The sequence below is a fragment of the Alexandromys fortis genome, unplaced genomic scaffold, assembly GCF_014885135.2.
Source record: "Alexandromys fortis isolate MF-2015 unplaced genomic scaffold, M_Fortis_MF-2015_v1.1 scaffold_23, whole genome shotgun sequence".
Lineage (NCBI taxonomy): Eukaryota > Metazoa > Chordata > Mammalia > Rodentia > Cricetidae > Alexandromys > Alexandromys fortis.
In genome coordinates, this window is record NW_026067907.1 from 15,497,044 (window position 1) to 15,515,780 (window position 18,737).

General features: G+C 33.5%; 2 protein-coding genes across 2 annotated transcripts; both read right to left on the minus strand.

Annotated features, from left to right (window-relative positions):
- Positions 1-8,457: 8,457 nt before the first annotated feature.
- On the minus strand, positions 8,458-9,405 carry LOC126497780 (olfactory receptor 8J3-like). The gene has a single exon (XM_050135955.1). It carries the CDS (start codon positions 9,403-9,405, stop codon positions 8,458-8,460), a length of 948 nt encoding a protein of 315 aa, XP_049991912.1.
- Positions 9,406-16,965: 7,560 nt separating this feature from the next.
- Positions 16,966-17,913, minus strand: LOC126497677 (olfactory receptor 8J3-like). The gene has a single exon (XM_050135852.1). The coding sequence runs from the start codon at positions 17,911-17,913 to the stop codon at positions 16,966-16,968; it is 948 nt and encodes a 315-aa protein (XP_049991809.1).
- Positions 17,914-18,737: the final 824 nt, after the last annotated feature.

Sequence of the window (18,737 nt, forward strand, 5' to 3'; positions counted from 1 at the left end):
GACAGAGTTTCACTTAGTTGTGAAAATAATGATGCCTTTGCCTCAGCCTCCAGAGTAGCTAGAATATGCAGGGTCTAATATGTCACTCCTATGCTTCTTTCTTACTCCTTTGTTTTTCAGATCTGACTGGAATAAAATAAGGATCCTTCACCAGCCTCACTCATACCTGACAGAAGCACTGATTCCAGGAGACAGCAAGGGTTGGGTAAAGGATTTGAAGTACGTGGGTTCCCCGTTATGTAGGTAGTAACAACCAATCACACTAAACTAGACTATAAAATTAAGTAAGTAGAGTAACTGAGGTGAACAAGTGAGAAAAACCAATAACATTGTAGCCAAAGGAAAGAAAGGTGCAAGAGAAGGAAAAATAATCAGTTACTTAAAATCTACATCAGACTCAGCAGCCTAGGTGTGTAAATATTGCTGAAAATGCCAGAAATAAAAACATCCCTGTTTCTGAAATACATTTCACTGAATATATCTAAAAAACTCAGGAGAGATTGCTACCCCATCCCCCAGCATGTATGTATGTATGTATGTATGTATGTATGTATGTATATATATATATATATAAATTTCTACAACTTTATCTTATAGATAAATACCAATTGCAGTACATATTTGTGAATTACATAAACCAGTATAAATTGTCTCAGTTTTCAAATTTCGAAAATGTGATAATGTACAAATTCTATATCTCACGAATTTATCTAATGCAGTGGGAATCTGTGAGTCTTATATTTGAACGTCAACCTACAAATCAATATTGTGTGCCTTCTGATGATTCCTGTAGGTATTTCCTCTACTGCTGAGTACTAAGCCCAGGATCAATCTCCACCAGTAAACTAGATTTCTTAAGATTTTTTACCACCTTAATATGTATTTTATTCTTTATGAACAGATACATTAGCTATTAAGTATATTCCTTTCATGGAAAAAATTACTTATATTTCCAAAATTATTTATAATTTCTCCTTAAACATTTTATGTTATTCACAAAATTAGTTATTTTAAGATTTCAATTATCCATTATACTTCATTATTTATGATTCTCAACTGCTTGGTTAAGCTTCTGTGTGTTCAGATGACTGACTTTTTGGTACCCTGCCATATATCTATCATCTGTTATTATGATCTGTGTTAGTCTAAATACAAATTTATTCTTACATTTGAGATTTTCTGTCTCTTCCTCCTGTAGGTATGGCTGTGAATAACTGTCTCTACTTTCTGCACTTATTATGTTGACCCATTTTGTACTTGCCCTGCAGAAATGTTTGTGTATATGAGAATTGTGTTTCCCCCTAAAATGCTAAGAGTGTAAAAATTAGCTGAGAAGAAGGTGGGATTCAAGGTGATAAAGAATAATATGTAAGTCATAAAGGACTGGAATGAATAAGTCAAGACTCAAGGTTCTCTGTAACAACAACTTAGAAGTTTCCTTAAAAATGTTGTGATATGTTGAGATGTGTTGAGCTTTCTTCCCACTTGTTTCTCTCTCTCTCTCTCTCTCTCTCTCTCTCTCTCTCTCTCTCTCTCTCTCTCTCTCTTGCTCTCTTTGTTTAGTGGTGTGTTTTCTACAACCACATTTCAAAACCATTATAATTTGTTTCTGTGTCAGCTCTTGGATGGAGTCACAGTGGTACAAATCTAGGCTTGTATAATACTAGTAAAACAAACAGTTTAAGAAAAAAATGAAAATACAACTTCATAAAAACTAGGGAAAGTGACATGACTTCACTTAACAACTGGAAACTCCTTTTAAAAGCTCTTTTTATTGGAAAGATTATACTCTCTCTGATTAAAACACACACATGGATAACAACATACTTTCTGCAATAGCATTCTACTTGATAAATTAAAAAAAATGCTCACTTTTTCTTAGACTCCTCATTAGTGTAAAAATAACAAATAGAAGTAGGACTGATTAGGAAGTGAAAAATTGCACATACATGTTTAAATATGATGACCCTAATTGTGGCTGTATCCGAAACTGAAGACATCAGGAATAATCTGCCAATCTAATTTGATACTGTGACAACTGGTTAAAACCACTCACCTAGAATGATAAAAGGGTTCGTGTTCTTCTGTTGGGTTAACCACCAAACTGCAATCAAGTGCGCTTCAACATGGCTCTTACTTTTAAACTATGCATCTGAGAACTTGAATGCAATTTCTTGATTATTCCCAAAACATCTTCGACCTGAGAGCAATGTCTCTGAGTATTTGTTAATGATCCAGGGACCGATTGATTTCCCTGCTGAGAAATTATCTTACACAGCATTCAGTTTATTTCCTCCGTTATTATATTTAACTTGAAATATTCATATACCTATATGTAAGCTTTTTATATTTTGGTAATTCATTTATTCACATCTCAGTGTAACTTTCAGTGATTCCCACCGTGTGTTGAAGCAAGCTGCATGTTTTTGGTTAAAGAACAATTTACATATGCCTAACATTTACTTTTAAAGATAAAAGAGTTTAGTATTATGAACTTTTTTAATAAAATGACAGTAAATGACAGGTTAATGGTATATCTATAATTATCAAGAATTCATCAGTTCTCATGACTCATCTCTTCCTTATAGAGAAATACCTCAACTGTAAAATTGACAAAAGTACTTGAAATAAATGTGTCTTCATGAAGTAGATACAGTATATATTTTAATTTTCAAAGTCATTTAATATCTTTTGAATAGATAAACTTTTGCTTAAGTATAATTTATGAATTATTAATTTTCAATATTTTATTTAATTTCATTGAACAAAATTATAATAACATCTATCAGAAACCATATATTTATTTTACAGCAATGGATATTCTGTTAGTTAGAAATTCCTGATTTCTCCTTTTGAGAGGTTTTTTTAAATTCTTTGTTCTTTCTACTCAAATATTAAATATTCTTGGAATTTGTGGAAATATGACAGAATATAGATCTGGAGAGTTGATCCTCTATTGACTGATGATTTCCTTTCTCTTGACTAACAGGTGGTCTGATCTATCCGTTGAATTTCCTATTGTCCTCCTTGTATATGGGATGTGATTCAACACATTTACAACATTAAGAAATGGTAGGATGAAACCCATTCCCTGCTGTTCTTAAATTTTCTTTAATGACAAGGAAAGGACACACCCCTCTCATTATTTGGAGATTTCATTAAGATTGCTTTCATATAGTGAATGAAATTTCCACACTCTATGCTTCTATAATTGAGATGTTGGTCAAAGAGTCTCATGGAAATTCCCAAACGACCTATGCTGTTACTAAGACAATAGTTCTTTACCCACAAAAACAGCAAGGTCACATTGATAAAGACAACACCCACACAACTAACTGAAAATGGAGGTCATGATGATGCCTACAAAGAACCTGCACCTTCATGTTCTAGTATCCATGGCATGGAAAGGTACTCTGCAGGTTACCAGAAGAAAAGAGTGAACACCAACCCAACCTTATGACATTTTTATCCACAATTTATTTTTTCCTGTAAATGATGCTAGGGCAATTTGCCACCAAGATTGTGGAGTAACCAAGCAAAGTTTGAATTAACTCAAGGCCAACTCCATATGATGGAACCCATACCTGATACTGCATGGGTGACCAAAGTCCCTCGTCTAGATAGCACAGAGTCCTAAGGTATAAACAAATACGTCTGGTCTAAATAAACATAAAAGTAAATGACTCATTATGCTTATTCTATTATAGTCATAAATTGTTGCCAAATTCAGTCATCATCAAAGAAGATTTCCCTATATTCAATGGGAACAAATACAGAGACCCAAAGCAATACATTCCACACACATAGACAGATAAGAGACACACACACACACCTTCAAACACACAGCTGTAAATGAGGTTTCTTCATTAAATTCCTCCCCTCAGAAAACACTGAAGTAGAGGAGGCAGAATGAGTGGGAGAGACAGAGAAGACTGAAAATACCAGCAGAAAAAAAAAAAAGGCTTTTTAATACAACAGAGCAAACCTATTAGGAACTCACAGAAACTGAAGCAACATGCAATGGGCCTACTTGAGTGATCATCAGATCCTCTGTGTATAGAGTATAGTTTTCTATGTATTCTTTTAATGAAGCTCCTGCATTTGTAAAGAGTTGAGTCTCTGATTCTTCAACCCTTTCTTAGGGATTTTTTTATTTTATTTTGGCTTGGGTTGTTCAATTTTGAATTGATAGTTTATTTTATCTTAATGCATTTTATATTATTATGTTTTGTTGTTATCTTCTAGAATCTTTTTCTTTTCTAATGAGAGACAGAAAGGGAGTAGATACAAATGGAAGAGGAGGTTGGGAAGAACTAGAAAGAGTAGACAGAGAAAAAACTGTATTCATATTACATTGCATGAACAAATAATCTGTGTTTAATAAATGGAAGAAAAAAGTGACAAGGACTATGTATAACATTGTCAAACCTTTAAATTAAATTTATTTATATTGCAAGTAATAAAGCTTCTGTGTGTTTATATTTAGCAAAATCATTGTACCTAGGATACAAGGTACACAGTGCCTAGATTTTCTGTGAGATTGTGATACTGAATACTAAGGGATAAAGAAAGGTAGATTTTTATATATTTATTTGTCATACAATAAATAAAAGAGATTTGGCAGAACAGTTCTTTTTCCAAATACTGATATTCTACAATACAGTATTTATGCCCATATTCTGTGGGTTAAGTTTTTTGTTGTTTTGTTTATTTGTTATCTTGTGTGTTTGTTTTAAACCCTCATGAATTAAACAGAGAAAAAAATGGAGAAGAGACCAATTTTGGCTTCTAGTTTCTAAGGTTTCGGTCATGTACTGACTGCAAATGAAAAACTAATATCATGTATTTAATATCATTTAAAACATCCATTAGAGGTAAATATTTAGCCTAGAGTAAAAATAACTGATCTTCTAAGATTATCTTCAAAGGGTTAAAATGATTTCTCAGTGGTTAACAGCACTGACTGCTCTCCCAAATGACCAGAGTTCAATTCCCAGCACTCACATGACAGCTTACACTGACATATATGCAGAAAAACATCAATGTGCATAAAAATAAAAATGAAAACAGGTTATTTTTACCTGAAAATACAGTTTTTGAAATATACTTCTTACGAAAGAACATATTATAATGAAATATATTATCCAATTGTTTCTCAGACTTAAAGCTTTAGTTCTAATTCAGAAAGTAGGTCTTCATTTCAGTTAAAAGTTGTGGCTGTAATTATCACGGTAGCATTATGTATCAAATGGCAATGACTTTCTCTTATTCCTTTGAATTTTAAAAATTATATTCTTATTTTACTTTGCATTTAATATTTTAAAACATGTTTAAGAGAACTTTATTTTGACAAAATTATAATTTAGATGGGTTGTGGGTCTCCTCTATCTAATGAAGCACACATGTAATGTATTAGGGTCCTCCATAATATCTCATCTAAAAATTTAATACCAAGTATGATTGTTTGGATTCTTCAGTTTTAATATTTATGAAGTATGTCCCATAGAATTGACTGAGAAGAAATTGAGGGGAAGTCTCACATGTGGTTTAAGATTCACAATACCATGTACATTTTTTTACGTTAAGCGGTCAAAGTTCTATAACATCCTTCTCATAGTATGTATTTTCTCCATCGGCTGGTTTTGTGCTCAGTGGTTCTATTGGTTATTTTCAGTTTGGAAGCTCAAATTTTTCAGTTAAATAAATGTGAAAAAAATTGATATGGGAAGTAATCAATCAGAAAAATGACACATGCAGAAAAAATATCATTACAAAGAAGGAACAATATTTTTGTATCTTACAAGAAATTTTCACAGTTTGATGACTCAAAAATCACTTAACTTACATAATGAATTATCATTTATTTTGTACAGATAACTATTACTTTATTATCAGTTAATTTGATTTTGCCTTACTATGCACACTATATCCATAGTTTGAAGTATCTTTAAGCACTAGAAAATCCCATTTGACCACTGTAGTTCACTATCCCTTAGCTGATAAAATGTTGTTTTGAATTGAATGAGAAAATGGGAAGTGTCAGGAAAGGTCGGTACTGACAAGAGTGAGGGAAAATGGACTAGTGGTAAGAATAGCTTCCTGAATTTGCTTGAAATTGTAATGAATGCATTCAATAAAGTTTTAAAACAGGAGAGAAAAATGATAAAAAGATCCTCTAAAATGTCTATCCACATATTCCTTAGAACTCCTTAATATGCCTATTATCTATCTATACAGATATTTATAATACACCATACCTAATTTCTGCAAAAAATATGCTTGAAGGATATTGACTTTCATAAAAGAATAGTCGTGTTTAATCTCAGGTAAGAAAAATGCATACGCAGCAGGAAAAGAGGGGTTAGAGAGAGACTCCATTGGTATTAGTTTAATGCCTGCATGTTTTCAAGATTGCTACACATTCATCAGGCTTTCTGTAGTGTTCTCATCTATGCTACAGCTGACATTAATTATTATATTAGCTTATATTAATTGTAATAGCTGTTATCATAAACCTCCATCATGGTGACATATTCGTTACATTTATTGTATCCTGGTCTCATATGAAACAGGATATTACTGTTACTGAAGAATATCCTTGTGCCATTTTTGTGACTTGTAGTTTCTCTTACCACCTTAATTATTCTCCCCAATTCCTAGTGAAATGAATTTTTCCAGTTTTTCTTTTGAATGTTAAAGTACGATATTTGTCTGTCTGTACCTTGATTATTTCTCTTACTATCTGCAATGATCATTTGAATAATTACAAATGATATGATCTCATGTTTTTAGTGGCTAATGACACTTAATATATAACTATGCATTTTCCATCTACTAATCTGCAGGTGAACGTTTAAACTGTTCATATGGTAGCTACTGTGGCAAAGATTTCTACATTCAAGGGAATGTAAGAAAGTTTCCAACAAATTGGCAAACTTTTGTTCGCTTGAATACACAGTAGTGGAATTATAGAGTTGGTAATGGTTCTCTTTATTTCTCATTTATATTTGCATCACTGTGGGTTGAACTCAGATTAGTATGCATGGTATACAATTGCTCTACTGTTAAGCTCTATTCCATGCCTTTCTTCAATTTTTAGGAATCATTACATTGTAAAAATTAATAAATTTTATTAATTTATTATACACTAATTGACATTGATGATTATAGTGTTTGAATTCTTTTTCTCTAGAGTCTCATGAGAAGTTTGCCCTTCTGAAAATAATCATTATCGCTGCAATTAATTGCATTTTATTGTGGTCTGCATGTCTACTTTTTAAAGAATTAAGAATATTGAGAGTATTTTACATATATTATTTTTAATTTGTAAGCCAAATTTTTAGAAATGAGTATGCAGAACACTAATGAAGGTCTAAATATGTTGAGCTTTTTCTTTCCTACTATAGTTAGCTATGATTTCCTTACATATTCTCAACATTGAATCCTTCTTACATGTATGTTTCTGCAATATTTCACGTATTTCTTTCCTGTTTCTCTCTTATGTATTTTGTTTATATATTCATAATGAGATCATTAATTTCAATGTCAATTTTATTGTCTGAGTGTTTAAGTTTATTTATGAATTTTCTCTTGAATTTCTGAAGTTCTTCAGCAGTTTCTCAATTTTTTTTTATTAGTTTCACTGGACTCAACTAGCAAAAAAAGCCTTTGAATTTACAAAGATGACATTAGTTTCTCAAATTAACAATATTCACATATTAAAGGTCAATAAAAACAATTACAAGTCTTAAGTTTCTAATTTAAAATTAATTAGGTAATTATTTTGTTAGTGTAATAAAATTACTGAGGCTCAATGATCTGAGTTATAAAAATTAAAACAGAGTCTAAACACACACACAAACTTTGTTGTACAACTTTGTGTTGGGACTAATGATTTCTGGCCTTTCTCTGATTGTTGGGATTAATGAGTCTAGGCCTTCAGCTGCTCTTCCCTCCTAGAACCTTCTAATTAAAGTTACAAGAAGCTGTGTCTAGCTTAGAGGATCAGAGAATGAGATTTTCACCTGTTGGCCATTGACTGCAGTGTATTTAAGCCTACATGGTGCTAATAAAAGGGGCTTTGGTATCAGTGTTTAAAGGCCTGCGTGTTAGTCTGTCTCTACGTGTGTATTCTCAACCTCCAGCCCCTGGAAACTTTGTATTGTTCAAAATCTAATATATATATATATACTTAAAGAAAGGAATTGACTAGATGGTATTGGCTTATATGATTAGCTGTTTTATAATTAAACAATTGCATTCATCTCTACAAGCAAAGTACCATGTATACCAAGCAAAGAGCCTCTCCAAGGAAACATTTGAAAGTTTGTGATGAAAATGAAGTTTGTCATTACTCTGAATGGTACTGAAAAATTAAATTGAAGTGATAATTCATGCAATTCTATCATCACAAAAGTAACCATTTGTAATATTTTATTCAGATTTGTAGTTATACGCTTATGTTAGATTGAACCGTTGGCATGGATTTTTCAGGAATTCTTTCAAGGCACACTTTACATCTTTATTCCTAAAGCTGTAGATGACAGGGTTCAGCATTGGTATCACTAGGGTGTAGAACACAGAAGCCATCTTGTCAGTGTCTAGAGAGTGGTTGGTCCGTGGTTGCAGATACATGAAGAGAAGCGTGCCATAGAACACTGTGACAGCCATCATGTGGGAAGCACAGGTGGAGAAGGCTTTCTTCCTACCTTCAGAGGAACGGATCCTCAAAATTGCAAGGATGATGTTGAAGTAGGATATAAGAACAATAGTCATAGAGAAAAACAAGTTTGTCCCAGAGAAGAAAAATACAACAGTTTCTGGGAGGTAGGTGTCAGAACAAGACAGTGCCAACAGAGGAACATTGTCACAGTAAAAGTGGTTGATTACATTGGAAGAGCAATAACTCACAGAGAAGACACAAGGAGTCACAACGATGGCTGTGAAAAAGCTGAAGAAGTATGTGAGGGAGACCAGCAGAAAGCACATGTGCCGAGACACCACCACCATGTAGAGCAGGGGGTTGCAGATGGCCACGTAGCGGTCATAGGCCATCACAGCCAGCATGAAGATCTCTGCTACAATGAAAACCAGGAATCCTCCCAGCTGGGTGGCACATTCATAGTACAAGGTGGTTTTCTTACTGATTAAGAAACTGACCAGCATTTTTGGTGCAATGACAGTAGCATCTCCAAGGTTGATGACAGCCAGGTGTCTGAGGAAGAAGTACATGGGCATTTGAAGTCGTGAGTCCACGGTGGTGAGGGTGATGATGCTCAGGTTTCCTGCTACTGTCAGTGTGTAGATGGCCAGGAAGACAAAGAAAAGTGGTACCTGCAGTTCTGGACGTTGGGATAACCCCATGAGTATGAACTCAGTGACATGAGTGAGATTCTCAGAAGCCATTTATCTGCTATGCACATCTTCTAATCAATAGAAAACAAAAGTATTAAGAAATTGTTAAAATTATTATCTCTATTAGATAATATGTAGTTAAATGTTTTATTGTGGATCGATATATTTAAAATCAAAACAGTTATTTATAATAAATTTTAGTAATTTCTTGCCTCATTTGTTTTAACCAGAACTAAATCTTCATCAGAGAATAATGAGTGTTTAGAAAGGTTTGCATTATTTATTTACATACTTTGTTTGCTTGCTATAAGACTCCACGGGTTACTTTAGTCTAAGCTTTGTATGTTTTCAAATGTAAAAATGCATACACACACATACTCACACACACACACACACTTAACACACATCTGCCTTACTAGACAAGCAGTCAAAGGCTTGAATAGATTGTAGACTGACTTCAGAGCATGTGTTTCTTAGAATCCACTGCTCAGAGTATCCTTCACTGATTTCTCCTCCAGTTTTCTGTTTCTGTTGCCCCAATTCAACTCTAGTTTTTGATCATCCTTTATGTTAGATACTATACTATTGTAAATTCTAATTATCAATTTTTATCATTTGCTTCTGGAATCTATTTCTATATTTGATTTCAGCTTACTCATATTCTCTTTAAATTGTTTTTATTTCACTTAAAATGTTTTGCATATTTTTTTGGTACTGGATCTCACTTAACATTCCAGTCTGACTTCTAAAATGAAATCTTCAACCCTACCCTCTCCCAATCCTGGTGCAGGATTGTTGACATGTGTAACCACCCTTAATAATTTTATATTACATATAAAATTTATTTATATAAATAATATTATGCATGATTAATATTATGTAATTTATATAAATCTGTTCTAATTCTTTCAATTAAGCAAAATATGGAGCATAAGATATTTCTTTTTTTGTAAAGCACATACTCTATCAATAAAATTATATAAAGAAAATTTATGTATGTTACTATTCCACAGGATCATGCTGCAATACATTTCCAAGTATTTTAACATATAATGAGACAAATGAGTAATCTCATTTGAGGATCTGGGTAAAACAGGTACTTTGCATTATGAATTTGTGTTTTTTATTGCTTTGTGAACTATTTGTTGTCTATCCACTTAATTTAGTACATTCATAACTACATATGATACATTTAAAAATAAATAATATTATTTAAATGTATATGGTTATATCCTAAAGAAATCTTATTTGTAATTATTCTACATTTAAATATTCCTCTATTAATGATCAGTAATAAATTGTTCCTGTGAAGGATCTTTGAGCCTGAAATTTATATGATAAATAAATCATGGAATTGTATACTGAAAAAAATTTAGAGAAGATTACAATATAACATAAAAAATGAATAGAACATGTTCCTGCTCAGAGAAGTGGTAAATGTTTGAGTAGGTGGAAATGTGATTACAGTGTTGTACAATGACCTTGTACATGCATTAAAATTTCCTATTGTATCGTACGATAACTATGCAGAAATACCATGTGTCAATAAACACTGTGTGTTTTTAATGCTATGTCACATAATACCAAACAATGTATTTAATAATACAAAACACTATATAAATCTGGAATATTTTTATAATATAGATACAATTTATTCAATCTATATATCCTACATCTGAAAAGTTGATATGTCTGTTTCCCTGTTTCTCCCATACTTCCTGTGACTTATCACTCTGCCTTCATACACATTTGTGTTGATAGGAGGCTAGCTGACACTTGACGTCTTGTGACTAACTTACATTAAGGAGACTATTTCCTGTCTAGTTGTACACATGAAACTCAAGACATTATTTACCTTGACAAACAATGCAGAGGATATATGTATTCTTATTTTAACAATAAGAACCAAGGATAGAATAAGCAATAGTTAATTGAATTTTTATAAGAATTTGTCCAATTTCCTTCCTGGAGTTTGACTACTTATATATGTCTAACATCTTTGATTACTACAAATTTCTCCAAGTACTGAAAAATGGCTAAAGACATATCCAAAAACAACATCATTGTTATAAATATATACTGTTGAAATGAGTATCTGGTAGAACAGAATAAGGCTTTCTTTTTGTTTTAAACAGTATCTTGGTTACTTAAACATTTCTCCCAGAATTTTTGTTTTTATATTTTGAACTTTTATATTTATGCAAATTAAGTTGTAGTTAGAAATATTTAATCAGCAAAACTACACAAAACCTCAATAGCTCAACAATTAAAAACAATGTTAACATGTTACTGTCCCATATTAACTCTGAAAGTGTCAGGGTTGATTAAGAAATAAAACTTAAAATGTTCATAATTTATTTTTGGGATGTCGAGAATTTATTCTATTGGGTCCTCAACATGTATTTTGTCTTTTCACTCAATTAACAGTATTCTAGAAACAAGATGTAAGTCTTGGTGGGCAAAAGACTCAAACCTTACCATTTGAAAAAAAAATACTGAATGTCTTTGTACATCTTCCAAAAGTTTTTTTTTATAACAAAAAGACTAACTATTAACACTAGAGTATCTTTAAGTTTTATGGTTTCTTACACTTGATTATGCAAAGTTAAAAAAGAGAAGAACAAAATCAGTAATTTTTCAATTATTCTCTAGAAAAGTAGAACTACCTGCAGAGATAGTTTAGACACATCCTAGCCACAAGTTCTAAGGCAGAGGAGAACTCTCTGTACCTATGAAAAATATGCCTCTTTAATCATCATTTCTTCCTGAGAATATCAATAAATGTATTGGATATTATCAAGGTCTGTTAACATCCCTGAAAGGGGAAATCAGAATTGATGCTGAAGTTGCAAGGTAAATGAAAATTCCAGCTTGAATATATTTTAAATTAGTTTTTTGGGAAGACACTTGGACTCTGCATTTATACTAATAATAAATACAATATTTGGTACAACCAACCTGCATGGAGCAACCACCAAGACCTACCATCAGTGTTTCCATTTTAAGATAAATGAAAGGTTTTGCATTTGTCCTGTCCCTGAAGACTTCTCACTGAAATTTATTTACTTGTTTCCAAGTCCCTGAACACAAAAAACAAATTTCCCAATAAAACATTGATTCCAGAGGGATAGGCAAACGGTAAGCTCAATTAGTCAAGTCCTCATTCAAGTTTCCACAGAAAGTTTGCATATAACTGTTCCTGAATGTGCTATAAGGTGGATTAAATGATTGTGGCTACTTACTTTTTCTTGTGTCTTCAATGCTATAACTCAGTATGACAAATTAATTAAGAAATACTGAAGTTTCCACAGGGAAGAGATGACTGTATAAAATGGTTGCATATTTAGGTTTGTTATACAAGTTGCCTTGGACACTGTCTCATAACAATAATAGAAATGTAATTAATGCAAAATTTTTGTTTGAAAATTTTATTTTATAAATAATATAAAATAAGATGATGAAAATAGTTCCATTTTGCCTTTTCATCTTTTTCAAATTATTTTCATTAAGCATACCAAACAAGGTTTTATTGTGGCATATTCATACATGTACATGATTTACCTTTCCACTACTTTTAAACCTATTTTTGTTGATATTCTTCTATTACCAAAATAATTCCATTTCAAGATATGCAAATATGTATGTGTGTATGTAGGTGGAGTTTCTTGGACTTCCAGCTCCTAAATGACATGAAAATTCTTAAGCATGAAATCTTGGTGTTTGTTTAGGATTGTTTTCAATTAGCTCTTAACTTTAACCTGTATAAAATAATCTGCATTCTGACAATAGCATGATACCTCTCCTCTGTACATTGTCTGACTTCCTACACATCTTGTAAGCAAATTGCCTGCCTCAGTTTCTTCCCCAAGCTCCCCTCTCTCCTGGGACACCCTGCCCATCCTCTTCTCCCTAGCTACTGTCCATTGGTCTCTTTATTAAGCCAATCAGAAGATATGTTAGCAGATGAGGTAAAACAGTGGCACATCTTCACACAGTGTGGTCAAACATTATGCATGTGCATGCATACATAAATATATTAGATCAAATCTCTAGTCTCTATGTAAGAAAAATGTGCAGTATATTGTCATTTTTTATTACACTCTCTAGTTTTTTCACTGTCCTCCTATTTCTATTCACAAGTATAAGTACTAATTTTTCTAATATTAATTTCTAATATAATTCAAAAGAAAGAAATGATGTTAAAATTTAAATGTTACCCCAAATACTGAAGAAATTAATGAATAAATGTGTAATAGATATAAAATGCTAATGGTTTATTACAAATCCCATGATCAATCTTTAATGATTTTTTAACATTGAAAAAGAAATTGTGAAAATCTGAATAACATTCTCTGGAATATTTATTAGAGAAATGTGCCACATTTCTATCACATAAAGGAATCAGTAACTTTTTCTCAGCACTATGACCATGAGTCTGTTCATTGTTACCCACTGAAAAAAACAGATTTTTCTGCTCCAAGCTCAAAGTTATAATTGTCTTTGGATATAAGTATAAATATGTAGGAGGCAGTTTTACTTGTTTATTTTATAAAAAAAAGGTAGTGAATTTTCTTCTTTGGCTAATCACATGAAATGGAAATTATTTTAAAGCTTAAGCAGTGAGATTGTGCATGCAGAACAAGCGTTCTGTCATTGAGATTCATGACAATACTCTCACTCATAATAATTTGAGGAAATATATAATTATCCACAAAGCCTGAACTAAGTTATATTCTATGGAATGCCTTTTCATTTTTCTTTTTTTTTCTTTTCATTTTTCTTAATGATTATTCTCATCAAAATGCTTGTGTGTGTGCATGTTTGATGATAGCCATGGTCATTGCATTGCACTAAGATTATAACTCAGGATTACTATTTATATTTCTCTAATAGAGAGTATTGAGATTTTTATATAATTTGTTGTCATCCATAAGTCACATTTTGAGAAATATTTATTTAGAATGTTACTTAGTTTTAAAAATTTGAAGATTTTTTTTATAATTTACTTTTTCTTTATTTTTGCATTCAAAAATTTACATTTCCTCCCCTCCTCCCATTCCCCTCCCACTCCCCAATTCCCCCTCCTCCTTCACCCTCCCTGCTTAGGACAGGGTACCCTGCCCTGTGGGAAGTCTAAGGCCCTCCCCACTACCTCCAGGCCTAGGAAGCTTTGCATCCAAATAGACTAGGGTTCCAAAAAGCCAGTACATGCAGTAGAAACAAGTCTCAGTGCTTTTAACAATGGCTTCTCAGTCAGCCCCCACTGTCAGCCACATTCAGAGTTCGGTTTGATCACATGCTCATTCAATCCCGGTCCAGCTGGATTTGGTGAGCTCCCATTAGATCAGTCACCCAGTCGCAGTGGGTGGACCAACCCCTCATGGTCCTGACTTCCTTGCTCATCTTCTCCCTCCTTCTGCTCTTCAACTGGACCTTGGGGGCTCAGTCCGTTGCTCTGATCAGGGTCCCTGTCTCTATCTCCATCCTTCCCAGAATGAAGACTCTATGGTGATATTCGAGATAATCTTCAGTGTGATAGTGGAGCAAGGTGGCCAGTTCAGGCACCCTCTCCTCTGCAGTCCAAGGACCTAGCTGGAGAAATCCCCGTGGACACCTGAGATCTCCTCTAGAGCCAAGTCTCTTGCCAACCCTGAAATGGCTCCCTTAATGTAAATATTTTCTTTCCTTCCCCTATATCTGCCTTTCCTCCATCTCTACCCTCCCACTCCCCCAAGCTCTCTCCAGTCTTTCCTTTTTCCCTTCTCTCTCACTCCTCCCCTTCCCCCAACCCCATCCCCACCCCCACCCCTACCCCAATGCTCCCAACTTTTGCCTGGTGATCTTGTCTACTTCCAATATCCAGCAGGACAACTATATGTTTTTCTTTGGGTTCACCTTCTTACTTAGCTTCTATAGGATCCCAAATTATAGGCTCAATGTCCTTTATTTATGGCTAGAATCCACTAATGAGTGAGTACTTACCATATTCATCTTTTTGGGTCTGGGTTACCTCACTCGGGATAGTTTTCTATTTCCATCCATTTGCATGCAAAATTCAAGCTGTCATTGTTTTTTACTGCTGAAAAGTATTTATTCCAATGTTACTTTTTATAGAAAATAAAGCATGCTGCTGTGATTATAATTGTTTTGAGATGAGGAAACTCAAATGTGATTTTACTTTGATCAATAATAATCTCAAATAAACAGAAATGAGAACGGATATGTATTAGACACACCATAGTAAATGTAAAGCTTACGGTGATCAATTTTCAGTCTGGAAATAGAGCAATGCTAAAGACTATAAACATGGATTGCCAGGAATAGAAAAATACTATTGAGCTCCCACAAGGAATATAGAGTACAGACACAAAGGATATATATAAAAACAATGCCTACAGTGCTTAAACTGCCAGACTACAGTCAAAGTCACTCTGATCCAGGAATCCCCATTGGTTTGGGGACACCATAACATTTTTAACTGAAATGATCACATACTGATCTAATAGATTCATGTTTTCTGAATTCTTTTGATTTCCTACATCCCTCTGAACACATTTTCCTTTGCGACTCAGCCCTGAAATCATATTTCACTTCATTTTCAGTCTCCCTTCACTATGACTGGTCAATGCACATGTGCACATTGGGGATTAGCTATTACTTTCTGCCTTTCTGCCATAAGTACCTTTGTGAGTATTTTATGGTTTCTGAATACAGGAAGACAACATTTTGGTGAGTGATGTTCACTCCAATTCATTATTTAAAAATTCATATAAAAATGCTTAAACTTCAGATACAATTACATAAATAGCTCTATATAACAATATTAATATGAAATGAAAACTTGCCAGGTTGCTCTTAGGATAAAAATCAAATTTTTCTGATGTATGTGCTAATGAGAGGTATGGAAAAAAAGGGGACTTTTTTTTGAGGGGAAGTCTATTTCATTTGGCTTTTCACATATCAAATATCTGCATGAACAGAACACTTCTTTCACTATTTTTCTTCTTCTGAAAATAATACTTTTTGTTACACACTTTATAATTAAGAATAAAATAAAACTGCAGCTCAGGGTGTAAAATATATGAACAATTTTTGCAAAGAATAAAATTAATGCAAACGCCAATGTTAACGTCTTGGTGAATGCATAACCTGCTGTAAAAACAAAAGATATAATTATACATAATATTCGCTCAGATCCCGAATGTCTCTGGAAATCCTGAGTCTTGATAGCCTCTAAGATAGGATTTTCAATGCCCTCCAGGTTCTGTGCTGTGGCGAGCTCTTGTCCTTCTGTGAACTGTGACAGTTTCATATTAGAATTGAACCCAGGAATTTGTGATTGTTAGCAATAATTCAACAAGTAAGCAAAAATTTATGCCCCTTGGTTGCCCTTTGGGTATATGATATTCCATCTAAAATGTACATTTTTATAATTTATTAATTACCTGCATGGTTTCCTTATTTAGGCACATAGAGATGGGATAAAACAATAAATAACATAAGCAAATCCTATTACTTCTGAAATTTTATGTCCTAGCATTTAACAATATTTTTGAAGAATGATTTGTTAAGGGGTAATCAAAATCTTTAAGAAAAATTATAATTACAAATTCATATAAGATTAAACCTTTGGCATGGATTTTTCAGGAATTCTTTCAAGGCACACTTTACATCTTTATTCCTAAAGCTGTAGATGACAGGGTTCAGCATTGGTATCACTAGGGTGTAGAACACAGAAGCCATCTTGTCAGTGTCTAGTGAGTGGTTGGTCCGTGGTTGCAGATACATGAAGAGAAGCGTGCCATAGAACACTGTGACAGCCATCATGTGGGAAGCACAGGTGGAGAAGGCTTTCTTCCTTCCTTCAGAGGAACGGATCCTCAAAATTGCAAGGATGATGTTGAAGTAGGATATAAGAACAATAGTCATAGAGAAAAACAAGTTTGTCCCTGAGAAGAAAAATACTACAGTTTCTGGGAGGTAGGTGTCAGAACAAGACAGTGCCAACAGAGGGACATTGTCACAGTAAAAGTGGTTGATTACATTGGAAGAGCAATAACTCACAGAGAAGACACAAGGAGTCACAACGATGGCTGTGAAAAAGCTGAAGAAGTATGTGAGGGAGACCAGCAGAAAGCACATGTGCCGAGACACCACCACCATGTAGAGCAGGGGGTTGCAGATGGCCACGTAGCGGTCATAGGCCATCACAGCCAGCATGAAGATCTCTGCTACAATGAAAACCAGGAATCCTCCCAGCTGGGTGGCACATTCATAGTACAAGGTGGTTTTCTTACTGACTAAGAAGTTGACCAGCATTTTCGGAGCAATGACAGTGGAGTTGCCAAGGTTGATGACAGCCAGGTGTCTGAGGAAGAAGTACATGGGCGTTTGAAGTCGTGAGTCCACGGTGGTGAGGGTGATGATGCCCAGGTTTCCTGCGGCTGTCAGCATGTAGATGAGCAGGAAGACAAAGAAAAGTGGGACCTGCAGGTCTGGACGATCAGACACCCCCATGAGTATGAACTCTGAGACATGAGTGAGATTCCCAGGAGCCATTTATATTGTTATTTCATCTTTCAATGTGAAAAAGAATATTAACAGATTATCCTTTTTCTGCTTTAAATAATAAATTGCTAAATATCTCATTCATAGTTATTTTATTTAGAATGACAATCTTTTAAGCATGTTAAATTGTAGTTACTTTTTCCTTAACTGTGCATAAATATCAAAAATATTAGAGACTATATTGCCTTGAAAGAGTCTTGAACAGCTGTCTGTTCACATTGATATTATTATATAAATCACAACAAGACACCTGTGAGGACTTGAGCTAGTATCTTTTGATCATTTGGTTATTAGCTTTCATTCCTCTTACTTTTCTGACTCAGTTTCCCACAAACACTTCTCCTCTTTACTATACTCCATCTTAGTGTCTTACTACAAATTTCAATCTTCTTTAATCGTAATTCATCTCCTCTCCCAATTTATCCAGTCCTGCTATGTTTTTCTGACTTCTAGTTATTAAAATTCTATCAATTTCTTCTTTCAGCCCATGCTGGAAATTACATTATAGCTTAATCACGTTATCGTTACCTTGTTTTTAAGGATCTTAATGTATTTTAATACATCATTAACAGTATTTTTAAGACTGGTTCTCATGTATATATCATTCTGCGCAATAACTCAGAAATGTCCTTCCAACTACTGTCTGTATACTTGATTACCAGCATGTGGAAATTTATCTGAAATATTTTTATATCTAGCGGTCAATGAAGTAAATTTATCTGAAATTTTTCCAATATATTAATGTCATTCTTAATCAGCTTGACTGTGATTTTGCTAACTGTAACTGACATGTTTGATTGTTAGTTGTTTAGTCA

Coding starts and splice junctions, on each gene's coding strand:
- LOC126497677 (XM_050135852.1), bottom strand. CDS start 17,913: ATGGCTCCTGGGAATCTCACTCATGTCTCAGAGTTCATACTCATGGGG.
- LOC126497780 (XM_050135955.1), bottom strand. CDS start 9,405: ATGGCTTCTGAGAATCTCACTCATGTCACTGAGTTCATACTCATGGGG.